This window comes from Rhinoderma darwinii, chromosome 10 (assembly GCF_050947455.1).
Source record: "Rhinoderma darwinii isolate aRhiDar2 chromosome 10, aRhiDar2.hap1, whole genome shotgun sequence".
Classification (NCBI taxonomy): Eukaryota; Metazoa; Chordata; class Amphibia; order Anura; family Rhinodermatidae; genus Rhinoderma; species Rhinoderma darwinii.
The window spans coordinates 16,179,963-16,200,798 of NC_134696.1; the positions used below are offsets into that span (position 1 = coordinate 16,179,963).

Sequence of the window (20,836 nt, forward strand, 5' to 3'; positions counted from 1 at the left end):
GTGTGTAAGTTATTCCCGGGTGGAATTCCCTTTAGGCCGAGTTCATACGGGGCAGATATGCTGCGTAAAAGCAAGCGGCGTATCCGTCCTGTGCGCCACAGGGAAAAAGTGCACCAAACTGTGGTGCAGTTTTTCGCCCAGAATGTCCGCTGCCGAAAACTGCAGCACTTAGCCTCCTGGGATGATGTTTCATCGCAGGAGACCGCTGCAGCCTGTGATTGGCTGCAGCAGTCACATGGGATGAATCGTCATCCCAGGAGGCCACGCTGGAGGGAGGAACACAGACTTCTGGGTAAGTATGATTTCTTTTTTTCTGAGTTGCGTTTTTTGCGGTGCAATCGCTGCAAACCCGCCACAAAAAACGCAACAACTGCTATTTGCTGCGGGATTTACCACCCCATTGAATTCAACCAATAAGCAGCATTTACGCAACATGCTGCGGAATAAAATTCTGCACCGCAGGTCAATTTGAGAGTTTTTTCCGCTCAGTATTTACGCGTGTGGATGAGATTTGTTTTATCTCATCCACTTTGCTGCTACTGTACTTGCCACAGATTTTCCGCAACTAATTCTGTTGCAGTAGAACCGCAGTATTTACACAACGTGTGAACTGACACTAAATGCTGCTTTTTCAATGCAATCTACAGTGGATATAAAAAGTCTACACACCCCTGTTAAAATGCCAGGTTTTTTGTCATGTTCCAAAATCAGTCCAAGATTAATCATTTCAGAACTTTTTCCACCTTTAATGTCACCCATAATCTGTACAATTGTATTGAAAAACAAACTGAAATCTTTTTAGGGTGGAAAAATAAAAATAAAAAACAAAAATAACGTGGTTGCATAAATCTGCACACCCTTAGGGTATGTGCACACACACTAATTACGTCCGTAATTGACGGACGTATTTCGGCCGCAAGTCCCGGACCGAACACAGTGCAGGGAGCCGGGCTCCTAGCATCATAGTTATGTACGATGCTAGGAGTCCCTGCCACGCTGCAGGACAACTGTCCCGTACTGTAATCATGTTTTCAGTACGAGACAGTTGTCTTGCAGCGAGGCAGGGACTCCTAGCATCGTACATAAGTATGATGCTAGGAGCCCGGCTCCCTGCACTGTGTTCTGTCCGGGACTTGCGGCCGAAATACGTCCGTCAATTACGGACGTAATTAGTGTGTGTGCACATACCCTTAAACTAATACTTTGTTGGATTACCCTTTGACTTTATGACAGCATTCAGTTTTTTTTGGGTAGAAGTCTATCAGCATGGCACATCTTGACTTGGCAATTATTGCCCATTCTTCGTTGAAAAAGCTCTCCAAATCTGTCAGATTGTGAGGGCATCTCCTGTATACTGGCCTCTTCAGGTCACCCCACAGATTTTTAACGGGATTCAGGTCTGGGTTCTAGCTGGGCCATTCCAAAACTTTGATCTTCTTCTGGTGAAGCCGTTCTTTTGTTGATTTGGAGGTTCTGCTTTTGGGTCGATGTCGTGCTGAAAGGTGAAATTCCTCTTCATCTTCAGCTTTTTAGCAGAGTCCTGCAGGTTTTGTGCCAATATTGACTGATATTTGGAACAGTTCATAATTCCCTCCACCTTGACTAAAGCTCCAGTTCCAGCTGTAGAAAAACAGCCTCAAAGCATAATGCTGCCTCCACCGTGCTCCATAATGCTGCCTCCACAGTGCTCCATAATGCTGCCTCCACCGTGCTCCATAATGCTGCCTCCACCGTGCTCCATAATGCTGCCTCCACCGTGCTCCATAATGCTGCCTCCACCGTGCTCCATAATGCTGCCTCCACCGTGCTCCATAATGCTGCCTCCACAGTGCTCCATAATGCTGCCTCCACTGTGCTCCATAATGCTGCCTCCACTGTGCTCCATAATGCTGCCTCCACCGTGCTCCATAATGCTGCCTCCACAGTGCTTCATAATGCTGCCTCCACTGTGCTCCATAATGCTGCCTCCACCGTGCTCCATAATGCTGCCTCCACCGTGCTCCATAATGCTGCCTCCACCGTGCTCCATAATGCTGCCTCCACCGTGCTCCATAATGCTGCCTCCACCGTGCTCCATAATGCTGCCTCCACCGTGCTCCATAATGCTGCCTCCACCGTGCTCCATAATGCTGCCTCCACCGTGCTCCATAAGTCTGCCTCCACCGTGCTCCATAATGCTGCCTCCACCGTGCTCCATAATGCTGCCTCCACCGTGCTTCATAATGCTGCCTCCACCGTGCTTCATAATGCTGCCTCCACCATGCTTCATAATGCTGCCTCCACCATGCTTCATAATGCTGCCTCCACCGTGCTCCATAATGCTGCCTCCACCATGCTCTATAATGCTGCCTCCACCATGCTTCATAATGCTGCCTCCACCGTGCTTCATAATTCTGCCTCAACTGTGCTTCATAATGCGGCCTCCACCGTGCTCCATAATGCGGCCTCCACCGTGCTCCATAATGCTGCCTCCACCGTACTTCATAATGCTGCCTCCACCGTACTTCATAATGCTGCCTCCACCGTGCTCCATAATGCTGCCTCCACCGTGCTCCATAATGCTGCCTCCACCGTGCTCCATAATGCCACCCCCGCCGTGATCCACAATGCCGCCCCCGCCGTGATCCACAATGCCGCCCCCGCCGTGATCCACAATGCCGCCCCCGCCGTGATCCACAATGCCGCCCCCACCGTGCTCCACAATGCCGCCTACACCATGCTTCACTGTGGGTATGGTGTTCATTTGGTGATGTGCAGTGTTGGTTTTGCGCCAAACATACCTTTTTGAATTATGTCCAAAAAGTCAGGAAAATCATAATAGAACAGCTGAACTTTATATGGGGTTACTCAGAATCACTTAAATAATGGCAGCTGTGTACTGACTACTATTTAACATGAATTTAAATGTGATTGGCTAATTCTGAACACAACCACATCCCCAATTATAATGGGGTGTTCACACTTATGCAACCACATGATTGTAGTTTTGTTATTTTTATTTTTTCCCCTCTGAATGATTTCAGTTTGTTTTTCAATACAATTGTACAGATTATGGGTCACATTAAAGGTGGAAAAAGTTCTGAAATGATTCATCTTGGACTGATTTTTTGACATGACAAAAACATGGCATTTTAACAGGGACGTGTAGACTTTTTACATCCACTGTACATGTCCTTCAAATTCATTTTAAGGTGGGAACACAATTCCGTGTCTTGGGAACTGCTCCCACCCTTGTTTGTTTCACTTAGGGTATGTGCACACACACTAATTATGTCCGTAATTGACGGACGTATTTCGGCCGCAAGTACCGGACCGAACACACTGCAGGGAGCCGGGCTCCTAGCATCATACTTATGTACGACTCTAGGAGTCCCTGCCTCCCCGTGGAACTACTGTCCCGTACTGAAAACATGATTACAGTACGGGACAGTTGTCCTGCAGCGAGGCAGGGACTCCTAGCATCGTACATAAGTATGATGCTAGGAGCCCGGCTCCCTGCAGTGTGTTCGGTCCGGTACTTGCGGCCGAAATACGTCCGTCAATTACGGACGTAATTAGTGTGTGTGCACATACCCTTACAGTCCTTCCTAAAATGTGCAAAATTAAGTGGCTCGGCAATTTCGTTGACACCCAATGCACAACTGGTAAAATTTACCCCCAATAGGGCAATTTTCTTGGTGTTCATTGACCCAGTGTCCATTGGTATTGTGCCCCTGAACCTGCTTTCCAATGTTTCCATTCTTGTACTTATTGTAGCCCTGAGATCAGTACAGGTAGAGAGGCTGACCTTCACAGTCACTCAGTCCTCCATCAATAGGGGGAGCAGTTCTACAATCATAGCCGCTTTCTTTTATGTGATTGGAAGAAGCTCTTTGAGAGTGCTCTTGCTGATAACTATAGGAAGAAATTGTAATGTCCGATTCCTTGTCCTGGGAAACCGCTGTGCCGTAGGCAGCTGTCTCTCTAGCCTCTCCCTTCTTCCGGTACCAGCATAGCATGACAATTGTAAAACATCCCTTGATCACACATAAGGATCCACTTTATAAGAAGGGCACATGTATGCTAGCAATACCTTCTCTCCATTACCTAGTCTAACAGTGTACCTCCACAGTGTACCTCCATTGTTGCGTCTCATACAACTCTACAACTTCAGAAGAGTAAGCAGAACGATCCCAGTAAATAACTCATAAGGTACTTACTGATGCCGACTCCTGGTCCAATTTATCGTTTTGATCTTCCAGAATATAGTCTGGATAACCAATTTGCTCTTTAATTGACAGTGCCTATAAAATATTCAATGCAATAACATTGTGAGGATATGATTCATACAGTGGTACTGAACCCATTAGTTCCCACTACTCATTTCTTCTATTGCTCATTCATAGACATCTACTATGTACACAGTGCAAGCCTTACATCTGCAAAAATCCCTATTGCAATAATAATTCTTTAAAAAAATCTGATAAATTCGCTATACATGGTAGTGAAATTTGGGATGAGTTTGGCATTATAGCTTGTTTCAGTTTTATATTTACAGAATATAAGCTGCCAAAATTGTCACCTGTATTCTGCTTGTGAAGAATAGTTATTTTTTCTTCTCCAAAACAACTAGATAGTCATAGGTTACATGATACAATTCTGGCCGCCTGCAGCCACCACTAGGGGGAGCTTAGGAGCTTACTGCATACTGGCTATACTTTGGACTCAATAATAAAGCAGTATGCAGTCAGCTTCCCTAGTGGTGGTTGCAGGCAGCCAGAATTGTATCATGTAACCTATGTTTATGCAATTGATTTTGATCTTTAAATCAGAAAAATGGAGCTCCAATGGCAATAAAGTATTACGAATGTAATCAGCATGGTGTTAAAAGGTGGACATTCACTTTAAGGTCCATTTAGAGGTGTTGAATATTGACATTCCCCAAGAAACATCATTATTTGAGGAATGTAAATGTTCTTGTTTTTCTTTTCTTGTTTTGATATTGTAATTTTACGAGAATTTCCATAGCAGGACCTGTCTTGAAGCTGAAACAGTGCGAGCCAGGAGGAGACCACACACGAGGAGAACATAATGTGTTCATCCATCACTGTCTCACTTATTAAACATTGGAATTCTTGATTCGGGACTTGATGAATCCTCTAATCAAGTGTTAGAAATTAGTTTATATAAGATAATTTCTTAAACCAACAAACACCCATTCTGCTGTATAGGCTGCACTAGTCCCCGTAGGTCTCATTATTTACATGTGGGTATTCTGCACTGAGGACCTCTTCAGAACCTCTTCGATTCTGACTACAAGAGCATCAGGTTCTGTTTTATAAGACCCAGAACTTTATAATAAACAAGATAATAATCAGACCTAGTTATATGGGCACTGAGAGGATCACCATTAGTGGTCTATGTGGTGCGTGGTCATCTTAGAACCACTCAAGTAGGTTCCCAGGTCATTGAACCAAACTAGAAGTAAGCTTCTTTGGCCAGTCATGACCAATCTCTTGGACAATTGGTTCTGGGAAACTATGGGGCCACGATAATCTTTGTGGAACTTCCTACATAGTCTTAGGTTACATGATACAATTCTGGCCGCCTGCAGCCACCACTAGGGGGAGCTTAGGAGCTTACTGCATACTGGCTATACTTTGGACTCAATAATAAAACAGTATGCAGTCAGCTCCCCTAGTGGCTGTTATGGTATCGTAAAGATAAGACCTATTAAGTTCCGTTCACATTGGCATCAGAGCGACCATTGTTACAAGGGCGTTAACTGATATGATGGATCCATTATGATTCGTCATGATCTGTTATAATCCGTTTTTCCCACCACTGACTTATAATTGGTCCATCAGGTTTTTGTTTTTATACTGAGAAGAATAGGCCATCAAAGACCAACAGAAACCTGACGGAAAAGAACAGATGTCTTCATAGAGTCTTAGAAGACTTCTGTGCTCATGCACATTGACCATGTAGACTTCGTTTTCGAAGGTAGGGTAAAGCCTTCTGCACTACGTGTGATCCGTTTGCGGATGCTGACTGACCTTTTGTCGTGCTTTCTCTTTTGATGTCCCATCCATCCACTGTAATTCATCCAAAGTCTCAATAAAGACTTCACGGACTTTATTTATGAGGTCGCTGATCTACAACATTTGAAGAAGAGTGATATAAAATGCATATCCAAATATGTCCAGATAAATAACTATATATTAGTATTTATTTTAAAGCTGCTTTAAGTCCGGAGCGCTGTATATATGAGATACGCTACACTATGCACCCCGCTAAAAGAATCCTTGAGACGTCCTTCTACGCTGTGCATTTTTGTTTCCCCGTCTTCGAGACGTCATCCAAGTTCCGACCATTTTAGCCGGGGATTTGTATCCAGCTACGCCCTTGGACTTCTAGTTTTACATGGAGCGTTACATAAGAGGTGGACTTTTAGGTTGGTTTAGGTGGTGGGAGAGTTTGAAGTGTTAGGGTATGTGCACACACAAAATAAAAAACGTCTAAAAATACTGAGCTGTTTTCAAGAGAAAACAGCTCCTGAGTTTGACGTTTTTTAAGGCACTCGCGATTTTCGCTGCATTTTTTACGCCTATTTTTGGATCTGTTTTCTATAGAGTCTATGAAAAACGGCTCAAAAAACGTCTCAAGAAGTGACCTGCACTTCTTTTTCGCGGCCGTTTTTTTACTCGGCCATTTTTCAAAATGGGCGTGTAAAAAAAATGGCCCGTCGGAACAGAACGCCGTTTTTGCCATTGAAATCAATCGGCAGATGTTTGGAGGCGTTCTGCTTCCGATTTTTCACAGGAGTTTCCTTATCGCACACAGGAATTTCCTAACCCCATCTAAGCGTTCCTTAGCCCACCGAGGAGTTTTCTTACCCCACCTAGGAGTTTTTAAACTACAACCAGATCCCTTTGTAACCCCACATAAGAGTTTTTTTTTAAAACCATAAACCCCTTTGGTGGAACAGTGGAACCATGGCAAATTATATGCTTAGTACCTCTTATGCAACTGATATGTTTGGAATTATTAAATTACTGCAATACAAACCAGGAAAATGTTCATTGATTTCCTCCCAAAAACATTGGTACATTATTTGGCATGAATGGAAGCTAATCCTATAAGGTGTAGTAGTGGATTTCTGTGGTTCCAGCAGCCTAACTGATGTGGAATTAGTATAATATTATACATTTTACAACACTAAGCTATAGCAATGTTGTTTCATGTGTCACCCATCTTCAGCACATATGTGACTTCTGTTCTTGTGCAATTATATCTTGTATTGTTATACAGCTGGCACCAGGAGGCAAGTCGAATTCCTGAAATACCCAGTATACAGGCCAAATATTCTTGCAATATCCCAGAGTTCAAATATAGCAAAAACAGGAATAAAAATAGAACACGCCGAGCCAATGATAGAACAAGATCATTATCACAACAACAACTCGCGAAACAACAAAAACATTCAAGTAACATTTTTCGGTTCGTCACAATGTTATTTTCTGACTGGACGAAATCTTAAAAGCAGTATAAAAAAATTATAGAAGTAGAAGGGAAGATTGTGTGAAAGGGCCAAGATTTACTTTGTCATCTAGTCACCATTTCATGGGGTTTGCCAGTTTAATGTGAATGAATGAAAAGTCCTAAAACTTTCTAATATACGATATGTTTCAGCTCCTCTCCATTTTCAAGATCTGATCATCTTTAAAGACACGGGTGCATGACTTGTAAGCTTGGATACACAGTAACAAGTCCTGCACCTGTGTCAGTTGGATAGTCTCTGGGTATTTGGAGGATATTAGAGGATATGCTTTTATGGATAGAGTGTAGAGCGGCTACAAAAAGCATTTCTTGCTCTGGAGGACCCTGTGCATTACAGGTTATGGATTTCATGTAAAAATTAATTTCCCCTGTGGTGGCGCTGCAGGGGAATTGAACACTTGCTATCAGGTTCCCCCACAGATTACAGTTGATCGCTAACAAAAAGGCATTTTCCAAAGAGGACAACCCCTTCAACAATGGACTTTTTTGTCCACTCATAAGCAATTCCCTACTAGATACTTATGATGTTGATGATTATTATTATTATTATAATCTTAGAAGGAAAATATAAAAATAAGCAACATGAATCTCTTCATGCAAGGGGTGAAGTTGGTCAGAGGTGGCACTTAGAACTTCTCCTGCCAGAGAAAATAGGAAATTCATGGAAATCGATCATGAACTCAAGACTTTCAAAATGTCTCCTAGAAACAGTGCAGGAAACTTTTTGACCTTATTTTCATTCAGTAATGATATTTTTGAAGTGTATACTATACATAGATGGATAGCATGCTAGTGTGAACGTTACATACCATCCTCTTGCTCTCACCAGCAAATGTTTTCTTGACATACATGGCTCCGACAGCATTCTCCATGTTGCTGTTGACATAGCTGACACACTCCCTCCATCGAGCCTCTTCCAATGTGGTCCCATATAGAGCCTAGACAGAGGATAAGACGAGTTTACTATTATGTATAGTGGACGAACCTGATTTACCACCATGATTCATCTTTCCATGCCCTTATACAAGGAATACGGCACAGAACTATCAATGGTGGCATGGTGGCTCAGTATTTAGCACTGTTGCCATGTAAACCTGGAGGCATGGGTTGGTATCTGACCAGGGGCAACATCTACATGAAGTTATAGGTGCTCCCAATGTTCACATGGGGTTCTTTGGGTTCCATCCACACTCTAACTAACATACTTAAACTCCAATGGAACTGGCCATAGCATATATATGTCATTCAAAAAAGCCTACGCGTTTTGGGTCACACTGATCCCTCAATTAACCTGATGAAGGGGCTCAGTAAGACCTAAAATGCATAATCTGTTTCAAATGAAGCATCTTCTTAGAACCCGAAGATTGAAAGATGCGGTTAATATCTTTTCCCATGTAACTTACCTTTCTGTAGTTGGCCCTTGCGTCTTTGTAGCGTCTACTCAGACTGCTAACCCGGTCAATTACCAGTCGCCAAACTAGATAATTCTGCAAAGTGCTGGAGGTAATGAAGAAAAGTGGGTACTAGGTAAAATATTAACCCCCAGGCATTGTGAGAAAAGAAAATACATTCTATATACATTCTATATACCTCTTGGCCTGGATACTACAATGTAAGGTACAATGTCTGCTTGACACAATTCACACAGAAATGCTCCCATAACTTGAGTTTCTTAATCCTTTCTCAGCCAAGCTCAAGTGACATCACATAAAATATAATAATTCCATTTTGGTTGAAAAAAACGAAAAATGAGGCTCTGCTGATAGTTACATTCACGCCTATGATGTACCTGGCCCTGGTTTTATGCTTCTTTTCTACCATATGCAATTTCTTTGACCTGTAGTATTGAATTATTTCCACTCAATTTTTATTTTCGGATAATAAAATGTAATTATTTTTCTAAAATTTAGTTTAATTTACAGGATTTGTAGAATATGATTTTAGAACTTGTTTATAGTATGTGGCCTCTGAAGATAAGCATGGGCGGGGCCTAAACAATACACTTTATATCTGAGGATGTGAGGACCCCCTGGTAGAGGCTTAACTTACAAAGGGGGCTCTATGACAATATATATGTAATAAGCCATCAGTCCATTAAACACAGAGAACTGATGGGACGATGGATTAGAAGAAATGTTATCTGGAAGATAATTGGTTGCAGTGGAGAAAAATAAAGCCGTGATCTTCGTGTGGAGCAAAAATAATAAATTTGTCTTTGGAAACTGTAAATGAACCGTGGATCATCCCCGGACAGCTAATGCTAGGAAAATTCTTTCATTACAGGCCCATAAGCTAAATGGAATTGAGAAACCATCAGAACAGATTGTAGTGGGGGTAGTGGCAATGGTGGTAGTGAGGGGGGCGTTAGAATTTATTTTAGTTAGTATTTCTTATTAATCCGGAGTTACCCAATGTAAAGCCTTGGAATAGGGTGATCAAATCTAAATTCACTCAACTTGGCCATAGATGCAAAATTTTTGTAGGATAGGACTATCGATTTAGTCAGGTTTTGGATGACTATAGGCCGACATTTTGATATAAACAACCATTAAAAAGCACAAAAGGCAACGTGAATTAAGCAAGTTGATTTTTTTCTCATCCATTTGGCCATTTGAAAGTCATATACTGTTGTAGGTAGAGTAAAAAATGACTCCGCAATGTCTCTCTGCTACATAGGAAGATACCACTATTATAACTGGAACATGGTAGTTGGAGGCCCTGATGAAGAACTTGCATTGGGTCCAAGGAACTTCAATTAACATCTCTGCAGACACTATCTAGGGAATGGATCTCCAAACTGAGTCTCTCCAGCTGCCTTTTTAATATAATGTTTATGTTTTTGACTAGAATTTTATTTAAAAAATAATTTGTTTTAGCTCTGCAGCTTCTACGTATCCACTATACGTAGAAGCTGCATAATGCCACTGTATCAAAAGTCCTCATAGCCTTTAAACGATGTGTATACTTTTACAATAAATTATTCTTTATTATTCCAATACATCTCAAAATTTAGCAAACACCCTTGATTAAAATTCCCCCACCATTCCTATACAGAATGTGTCTCCATGGTTACAGACTACAACAAACCCTGTGTGTAGTCTGATCCTGTTATTGTGTTACAGTAGAAGTAGACGCAGATGGAAGAGAGAAACACATGAATACAGTACCAGACTACAGAGTTTTGTTTGTAGTCTGTAACCATGGAGACACATAGGTCTGTATAAACTGTATACACAAAACGGAAAAAGTTTTTTAACCAATATTATTTGCAAAGTTGCTTAATTTTTTTTAATGTTAGATGCAACATATATCTATATTACAGCCTTATACTTATTATTTAGCAAAGCTCATTGAGCTCTTTCCCTGCAATGTCTTTTTTAAGGCTTAAGTCTCAAGTCTGGGATAGTTCCAACATCTCTATTTAGGTAATTTAAAGTCCATTAGTATCATACAGTCCACTAAAGCACGCAATGGAAACAAACTGATACAAAACAGTCTACTTATATACAAGTACATACAGTATACACTATTTTGCAGTCAACCATCAAATGCCTTGAGAACATTGCTTGCTCATTAGAAGACCCCTAATGATTTACAATGGGTTCACATACAACACGATGAGTGGGTGAGCTTAATAATGTCTCAACATAAATACTTGAAAACTATATATTTTAAGTAATTACCTTGCTGAATAATTGGAGATAATCGTTCTAAGCTGATGGAGATAAGGAACCCCATAGACCACAACTTCCTCTTCAGGATGAAGTTGAATGTTGACAGAAGCCATTACTTCTTGGATGAAATTGGTCCAATTAAAATCCTGAAAAATGCAGGTTTTGTAACAGTAATTACTTGTGTCATTATAGGAGTATAATAAAGAACTCTCCGCAAAAAACAAACCCAAATTATTCCATGAACTTTCTAGACAGCTGGGTGACAACCAATATGGCCACCATTACAGCTCCCACAGAGGTAGTCACACACGTTTCCCAGACTCCTGACTATCAGACATGTTCATCCTGTTCAGGGGTGAGGATGCGGTTGAAGAGTCTAGGAATGTTGGGTAACAACCCTGATGGTAGAGGTATTGGTGCTCATTCCGAGTCAAAAACTTATATTCACTGATGATTTTTAGATTATTGGTAGGGATATTCTTTAAAAGGATTGTCTAAGATGAGAAAAAAGCATCTGGTTTTTTTCCCCACCAGAAACAGCGCCACTCTTGTTCATAGGCTGTGTCTGGTATTGCAGCATTTAAGCGAATGGGGCTGAGCTGCAATACCACACACAACCTGTAAAGAGTCGTGCTGTTATTGGAAACCATCACCCATTGACTTACGATGGGGAAAAATTTGACAGGATGGTTTGGACTTTTTTTTGTCCAATTCTTATTGCTCCCCTCAAGATAAGCGGTGTCAGGTGTGTCTGGCAGTTCTTCATTTCTCCCGGCTCCATAAAATCAACATGTTTAGTCTATCGAGCAGTACAAGCATGTTAACTGGAGAACTGAACGTCACAATTGTCAGTCAGGACTTGTCGCTATGGTGGATTGTCATGAACTAAAATTTACATCTATTGCAAACTTCTGCTGGAATTCGGTGAGGGTCATTTTGTTGTATAACAAGGTGACATCATTCCGTTCTTCAGATGGTGCCGTTGCCTAAAAGACAAAAAGGACTGTGATATTTCTAGGAAACCGTAGCAAAAAACCTTTACTAAATGATCAGTGGGTGAATAATCTTCACCTTTGCGATATCGGACTCTAAATCCATCACACGAGCCATTTCTTCCTGGACGTAATTGTCATCTTTTGTGAGGTTCTTGTCTTCTCGTACCATTCTAGCAACGGTGATCATAAACTGGAGGTAGGCTTCTCGAATCTGTGGAGAAACAGAGGTCAACTTAGATGGGATCGTTATTAGCTGGATCCTGCGTGTCTCTGACCAGCTTTTAGCCAAGCCGTCAGTTCAGTTGACCTGACGGAATCGGCTTTGAACTGTATCATAGAAGCTGTAGCCTAAAAAGTGATTTTTAAAAAATAAATAAAATAGAAGTCAATGGAAAAGTTGTTAAAAATGACTTAAAACATTGATTTATTAAAAAGTTAAATAGATTTAGCTTCAAAGGTGTACATAGCCTTTATTGGATGCAACGTCTAGTGTTAGAGCAGTGTGGTGGATCTACATGTCCTATCATCACTTGGAAGATAGGGGCTCGGATGATCATATAACACCACACAATGGCACTCCATCAAAGGGTCATATTCAGGATACATGGGCAGCTGGTCTGAATTGTCCATATACTCATAATTGCTCGCAAAAAAAGTCGAAATTAATTTTCTAGAAAGTTAATCACCAAATCAGTATCACTTTAAGGTCTATAGACAATGTTCCCTCTAAGTCTTGGCAGCTCCTGAGCAGAGCAGTTAGGGAGCAGAGCAGGTCTCCATCAATGGTGGGCGATCTGATGACCAAAAGTAATACCCCCAGTAAACGCTAAGGACCTGTTCACATCAGCGTTGGCTTTCCGTTCCGGCGTTCTGTCGGAGGTTTCCATCGGGTGAACTCTGCAACGAAAAGTGAAACTGAAACCACAGCTTCCGTTTCCGTCACCATTGAGATCAATGGTGACGGAAACATTGCTAATGGTTTCCGTTTGTCACCATTCCGTCAGGTTTCCGTTTTAATGATGCAATCAATAGCGGAGTCGACTGCGCTATTGATTCTGTCGGAAAACCGGAAACTTGCCAGAATGGTGACGAACGGAAACCATTAGCAATGTTTCCATCACCATTGATATCAATGGTGATGGAAATGGAAGCTGTGGTTTCAGTTTCACTTTCCGTTGCGGGGTTCACCTGACGGAAACCTCAGACGGAACCCCGGAACGGAAAGCCAACGCTGATGTGAACAGGCCCTAATATAGCGACAAAATAAGAGAATAAGAAAACTTATGTTAAATTAGTTTTAACCCCTTCCTGTTGTAAACAACTTTGATTTTAATTTTCGTTTTTTCCTCCCCACCTTCAAAAAGCCATAACTCCTTTATTTTTCCGTCGATCTAGTCCTATGAGGGCTTGCAGTATATCGTGATTCTGACAGGCACCTCTGCTGGAGGCAGCGCTTAATAGGAGCACCAAGATGGCGGACCTGGGGGTCTACATTAGGCCCCCCAGGCAGCCATAGCAACCATCGCCCCCCCCCCCGCGATGAGGGGGCGCGATGAGCTGTTAGAGGGGGTCGCCCCCTTTCTAACGATTTAAATGCTGCGGTCAGTACGGGTTTACTGTTCCATACTTCCCCTACCCGACTTTGGCATATGGATACGTCAAATGTCGGGAAGGGGTTAATTACTTTTTTAAATACTATAATATTACTAGTCCAGCAGTAAAATAGACCATTATAAACACCAATTATGGGCATCAATGAAATAATCCCCCACTACACCACTGCCCCTATACATAGCGCCACACATGCCCCCTGTAGAGCGCTGCATCCTCCCTGTAGATAGCGCCACACAGACCCCCTTGTAGATAGTGCCACACAGACCCCCTGTAGATAGCGCCACACAGACCCCCTGTAGATAGCGCCACACAGTCCCCCCTGTAGATAGCGCCACACAGACCCCACCCCGTAGATAGCGCCACAAAGACGACCCCCCCTGGAGATAGCGCCACACAGTCCCCCTCGTAGATAGCACCACACAGACCCCCCGTAGATCGTGCCACACAGACCCCCCTGTAGATCACGCCACACATACCCCCCGTAGATCTTGCCACACAGACCCCCGTAGATAGCGCTAAACAGACCCCCCAGTAGATAGCGCCACACAGCCCCATGTAGATACTACCCCATGTTGACACTGTATATACTGATATACTGCCACACAGCCCCCTTGAATATACTGCCACACAGCCCCCTTGCATATACTGCCACACAGACCCCCGTGGATATACTGCCACACAGACCCCTTGCATATACTGCCACACAGACCCCTTGCATATACTGCCACACAGACCCCTTGCATATACTGCCACACAGACCCCCTTGCATATACTGCCACACAGCACCCCCTTGTATATACTGCCACACACAGCCCCCCCTTGTAGATAGCCACACACAGCCCCCCCTTGTAGATAGCCACACACAGCCCCCCCATTCCCTTGTAAGTAGCGCCGCACAGCCTCCCCAATTCCCTTGTACTTAGTGCAAACAGAGCAGAAGCTTACCGCTACAACTCTCCGCTCTGCCTGAAACGAAGACGAGGTCATGCGGCGAAGATCGGATCACTTTTGTCTGGGGTCGGTGATGGCACAGGACTGGACCAGTTCAGTCACCTGACCTCATGTCAGGTGACTGGATTGGTCCACTCGCGGCACCGACCTCACTTGTCAGCGGACGGCCTTCATGCCGTCTCTGATACTCTGGGCTATCTCCTCCCCCTCTCACCTTCTGGGAGTTCTCATTGGGTGGCCGCCCCATGAAGGTGACTGAGGGAGGAGATTGAGAAACTTCCACCTGCCGCACTGATAGTGCGCAGGCTTTAAAGATCAGTGGGGGGGGGGGGGGGGCCTTATAGGGAACATTGTCTATAGGTCAGAGAAGTATGAGAAGTTTTATTCAGCTCATAAATTAAATAATTTGTCCATTATGGGCCACTCTTTTGCAGATCATGTCTCACTTTTTGCTGATTTCGAGGATCTTGCTTTTGAGAATCTGCTGATCTATGCGGTTGTTATATTGTCTAACGAGACACTCAATGGACATTGACCCATTGCTGACATCATGGACACTGGGCATCCCATTACTTGTTTATAAAGGTCAATCTTCTACTTGTCCTGGGTTGGGTGCTCCCAGGAACAGACAAGCCCTAGACGGATTCTATGTCCAGTTGATATCAGCTGCTCATATGGCCCCAATCGAGGAAATCTTATCAAAAGTTGCATTTTCTACTAATTTAAATCTCCAGATCACACAAAATAAAACGGTTATAAACACAGCAAAACATTTTGATGATTATTTATCTAAAGTACACCTAAATAATTAAAAAAAATAAAATTCTTCGCTTGAGAGAAAAAAAGGTTAATCCGCTGCGGGAGTAGTTTTACTGCTATACACAATACATGTGGCTTTTATCAGCAGGGGTTCGTGCTCTGCTCGGTCAGTAATTTATAGAGCCAGACAGGAAGCCCCACTGGGTAAAGATGTTATTATCCGCAGAATGTTGTGATTCCCCTTACTACATGCTTACAATCAAACTAAACTGTGACGCTAAAAGGGGCCCCTACAAGAAAAGTCTGTATCCCCTATAAGTGAGGACCGAAGATTAAAACCGGACCTGGCACATGGGTAGAATTACCCAGTTCTATAATGGGCTTCAGTCTAACCTTTATGCCATCTGCATTGAGGTTCTCTAGTCTCTCGGGGAACATGTGGGTTTCATATTAATAATGGCTTATAATCTCCTTCAGAAGAAAGTTCATGGAGTGCATTTATCTGTCTTTGAGGAGAAGGAGAGTAAAATATAAGCACCACCAGGGCAGGGGACTGAGCAAATACATGATCTGTACACGAGAGAGAATTCATATCGACGCCAGGACTCGAAGGCTTGACCGTACCCATAATACTACAACTACAAAAAATAATGGAGCAGTCGATAGACCTAAAAGAAGACAGTACAAGACAATACAGTAACATTCATTCCATTCTGGCATCCATAGGACCTAATAGTTAACGGATTATCAAACATTCCAGATTACGGGATGGAAGGAGAGAAGTCAATAAACACTACTTTCAAGGGTAGACCGGCTACAGGCCAACCAAAACCAGGTTGAATCCTAAACTAGAATAATCCCATAATAAATCAGTTTTCCATCATTTTTTTTGCACTAATTTATTCATCCTGGTTTTGCAGTTATTCTAAGGGTAAATTCACACATAGCGTAAATACTGCAGATTTCAGAAATCGGCAACAATCTCCACACGTTGCGTAAATGGGGAGCGGAAAAAATACTCAGAAATTGACCTGTGGTGCATTTTTTTAAACCCCTTCCCGCCGCTACCATTTTTCCCTTTCGTTTTTTATACCAAATTTATATGTTATATGTTATAGTTTTTTTTATGTTTTACTACTTTTACAAGGGAAAAACTGTGAAAAATAAAATTTGAGTTTTGTCACCTTATTCTGAGAGCCAGAACTTTTTTTTCCGTCAATTTAGCGGTATGAGGTCTTATGTGTTGCGGGGCGAGCTGTAGTTTATATTGGTACCATTTAGGGTACATGAGATTTTTTGATTACTTTTTTATTTAATTTTTTGTGGGAGATGAAGTGACCACAAAACAGCAATTCTGAGGTTTACATTTATTATTTTTTACGGCGTTCACCGTGCGGACTAAATAATAATATATTGTAATAGTTCAGACTTTTACGGACGCGTCGATACCAGTTGTTAGTTCTTTATTTTTTTTACATTGTGCTTGAGGGAAAATAAGAAAAGGTTTTAATTTTTTTTATTTTATTTATTTAAAAAAACTTTATTTTACAGGTTTTTACTTGTCCCCCTAGGGGACTTGAACCAGCAATCGTTGGATCGCTTGCTACTAATGTATTGCAGTATATCGTGATTCTGACAGTCTCCCATGAAGTCTCTCCTAATGACGGATCAGGCCCCCGGGCTGCCATGCCAACCAACGGCACCCCCCCCGATTTCGCCACGGCGGGGGGGGGGGCATTTGAACGTTACAGGGGTCGCCCCTCTGTTTTTAGTGATTTAAATGCCGTGTTCGCTATTGACCGCGGCATTTAAAGGGTTAAACTATCGGGATCCCGCTCGTTACCCGGAAGTGTCAACGTCTCATCCCATGTACAGGTCATATTGGATAAAATGTCATCCCAGGAGGCCGGTCTGCAGGACGTCAGAGGGTAAGTATGTGTTTTTGTTTTTTTTATACGTGCAGTTTTCCGCAGCGGACTTTCAATTTGGAGCGTTTTTTCGGCCAGAATTCCCAGGGCAGACACGCCGTGTGCTTTTACGCAGTGTAGCCGCCCTGTGTGAACATAGCTTTATTATCAGACTGTTCTGCGCTGAATTATCAGATGTCACGCAAATTATTACTTTGTAAGTATCGGTTTTCCCCTATAGTCATTTATGGCTTATCGTCATTATTTACTGATGTGGGGGCTTGAACTTTTTGGTCCTTCACAAATCTCTAGCACTAAAGGGCCGCTGCCCCTACAACTCTTTATACATGGACGCAGCATTGTGTAGGGAACTACTATACAGCTTGTGAATGAAGTTTAGTTGTAGTACTTGCCCGGCGCTGGGTCCGGAGTACCACTATGCAGAAAAAATAACCTCAGGAGACAGTTATACTAGAACTGTAACCCCTTCATCCTAGAGGTAGACCCCGATAAACCCGCAAGTTACCGTATGTTAATAGGCCAGCGATGGTGGGAAAACACCTATAATTAAAAGAGTCCTTTCGAGACCAAATGGTCCCTGTTGGAAGTCCCTAGCAATCAGCGGTTATCCGCCTCTGAAGTTTTCTCTACTATGAGATGAATATGATGAAAGGTCGAATATACATGTAATAATATGGTGTCTATGGCAGAATTCCAATTTATCATTGACTATAGACTCTAAACTGCTTTCGACCCGGTAGAAAGCGGATTCCAGACCAGTTAATGGACTGCCGAGTTACACGTTTACTGAAAACATCTGCCGAACGTCCAAGTATATTTAATAGAAACCATTTAGAGAACATATGTAATGCATAACTAATATGTCTGTGCCAGTATATGGGACATAGGAAGGTCCTGGGATAAAGAGGACACTTCCCAGTATACAAATCTCCAGAGGAAGCAAGGAATGCTGGGAAATTTCAGCTCTGAAGCCTGCAGAATTGTAAACGCAGTTCTGAAATATAATACAGGCTTTAACTAAGGATTAGTACAAGAGAAGTGTTGCGGGGTGAATAGTGAATTAGCTTGTCTGTATATCTCTCTCACCTGCTGGCCAGCAAACCTTTGTCTCTGTCCACTATTATTTCTACAGACAAACTGATTCAGCATTCCCCAATAACACCCAGCATTACCTGCACCTCACCTGCATGTGACGTGCGCTGGGTTTATATAGGAGGCACTTGATTAACGCCAGGTGAGGCAGAGCGGCAGCCACACAAAGTATATGTATCTTTCTTTTGTATGATTTGGTTATGTGTATAGAGATTGTAAGTTCCTGTTCATTTTAAAAGGAGACGGGTAGTATGGAATATGTATAATATGTGGTTTATGTATCATTTGTATGTGTTTGAAATTTAAACACAAATGTGTGTGTCCCTTTAAGACTGTAGAATTCTGGGAAATAGAATATTGTGTATTTAAGTGCACCCAGAGGAGGGTTGGACCAGTTCAGTTCAGAGCATATGAGCTGAGGATTGGGGGTGCTGTGCGATATGAAGGCAGCTGCAATTTAACCCCTAATGTACCTGCTGTTTGTTATTATTTTATTTTGTATCTGCTCAAAATAAATACGAGCATTGCTTGGCAAATCCTGAGCGAGGACTGTTTATGACGGCAACAATACCCACACCCCAACAATACCCATACCACAGCAATACCCACACCCCAACAATACCCATACCCCAGCAATACCCACACCCCAACAATACCCACACCCCAACAATACCCACACCCCAACAATACCCATACCCCAACAATACCCACACCCCAACAATACCCACACCCCAGCAATACCCACACCCCAACAATACCCACACCCCAACAATACCCACACCCCAACAATACCCACACCCCAACAATACCCACACCCCAACAATAAGTAATAGAGTTCTATGTTGATCTAAGTTCGGGTCAGTAGAACCACGTGAGGTCCAGATGTTGCAACCATTATATGGACCTAACTTTCAAAATGTTCTAATTTTTAAACATCATCATCGTTCCAGGACCGAAAAAAGGATAGATTCATACATTTTTATTTTTTACATACCCGCTGATAATTTCCACTGTTAAAATAATAATCTCGGGAAGGCATTCCAAGGCTGGGCTGGTCGATCTGAAAACAAAAAGAGAATGTTATTATTACATAGGTACTAGTATATAATATATTAGTGAGGATCATACCAAGAAGTCATACTCATCCTCTTATTACTGAGTTTAGAGTCAAATTTTGTTCGTTTATTTTTTATCTACCAGGGTTGGACTGGCCCACCAGAGGATCCTCCGGTTGGCCCAGGCTTCGACACAGTTATGGGCTCCTAATACAATACGGGCCTCAAAACTCCAGCAGAAGATAAGCCCATTTGGATCTGAATAACTAGAATAGTTATAAGACCGCAAGATCCTTTCATCACAATCCTTGAGCCCAACAAGAAATGGTCTTGTGTTATGAGCTTCCTGGTATATATTGTGACTCAATTATCATGATGCAACTTCATTGTAATTCGAGTTTTTCACCTTTTTTTCTTTTCTTCCCCTTTTTGGCCACATTCGAAATGCTCTTACTGCCTTTGTGTCGTCACAAGTCACAGCAAAATCTTTATCATGATGTAATCCTATGAATTTTCTATGGATACATTGGGTTGCATCTTCCCATGGGAAGCCCTTGATCAGAGGAGAAGGTAGCAGCATCTATGGGGCTGGCATCTAAATGGGTTCACCTCCACTGTAAAAGTACCCTCAGAGTGCTGAGAAAGCAAACTAGGGAGAGTCACAAAGGGCACAGTAAAGGCCATAACCTCTCTTGAACTCATTTGGTGATGTCGATCATGGGCCAATGGGGCCCCATTTAAAAAAAAAAAATAAATTTCCTATGGGGCCCCATGATTACTTACTACACCCCTGCTTTATATGCAAGAGCAAGTATCACATTCCCAAAACTATTTTTGTGGAATTTGCTCTTCAAAAATTATATTCTTGGACATCGCATAATTCGCGAAGTATATTTTACGTATTTTCCAGTCTGGTTTTAGACTTGCTATAAAGATCTTTCTCTCTGCATGTGACAATGATTAAAAAGTCCCCTGCTATCTATTGCAGCAGGAAAGTATTATATTAGCCCTAAGAGTCCCATTCCACCATTAGCCTGACCTGGAGCAGATGTCGATATGCACAGACCGGGTAACAGCTCATTAATGTATATGGGATGAATTCTGTATTATGGACCCACAATCTATAAACCTGTATATTACACAACAGGATAATTAGGACAAGGTGGTCTCAGCATGGAAAATCACGGGTCGGTAAAACTCATATTCTTTATGGAAAATTAGAAAATCTT

At 42.3% G+C, this 20,836-nt stretch overlaps 1 protein-coding gene across 3 annotated transcripts in view; it reads right to left on the bottom strand.

Annotated features, from left to right (window-relative positions):
- MMEL1 (membrane metalloendopeptidase like 1) overlaps positions 1–20,836 on the bottom strand; it is a 125,555-nt gene that overhangs the window by 12,073 nt on the left and 92,646 nt on the right. For all 3 annotated transcript variants that reach the window (XM_075839392.1, XM_075839393.1, XM_075839391.1), the window contains exons 8-15: positions 19,547–19,612; positions 12,285–12,419; positions 12,110–12,199; positions 11,223–11,359; positions 8,943–9,036; positions 8,349–8,477; positions 6,036–6,134; positions 4,200–4,283 (exon numbers count right to left, since the gene is read on the bottom strand). In XM_075839392.1, the coding sequence (XP_075695507.1) occupies positions 4,200–4,283; positions 6,036–6,134; positions 8,349–8,477; positions 8,943–9,036; positions 11,223–11,359; positions 12,110–12,199; positions 12,285–12,419; positions 19,547–19,612 (834 nt within the window). The remainder of the gene's footprint in view (positions 1–4,199; positions 4,284–6,035; positions 6,135–8,348; positions 8,478–8,942; positions 9,037–11,222; positions 11,360–12,109; positions 12,200–12,284; positions 12,420–19,546; positions 19,613–20,836) is intronic.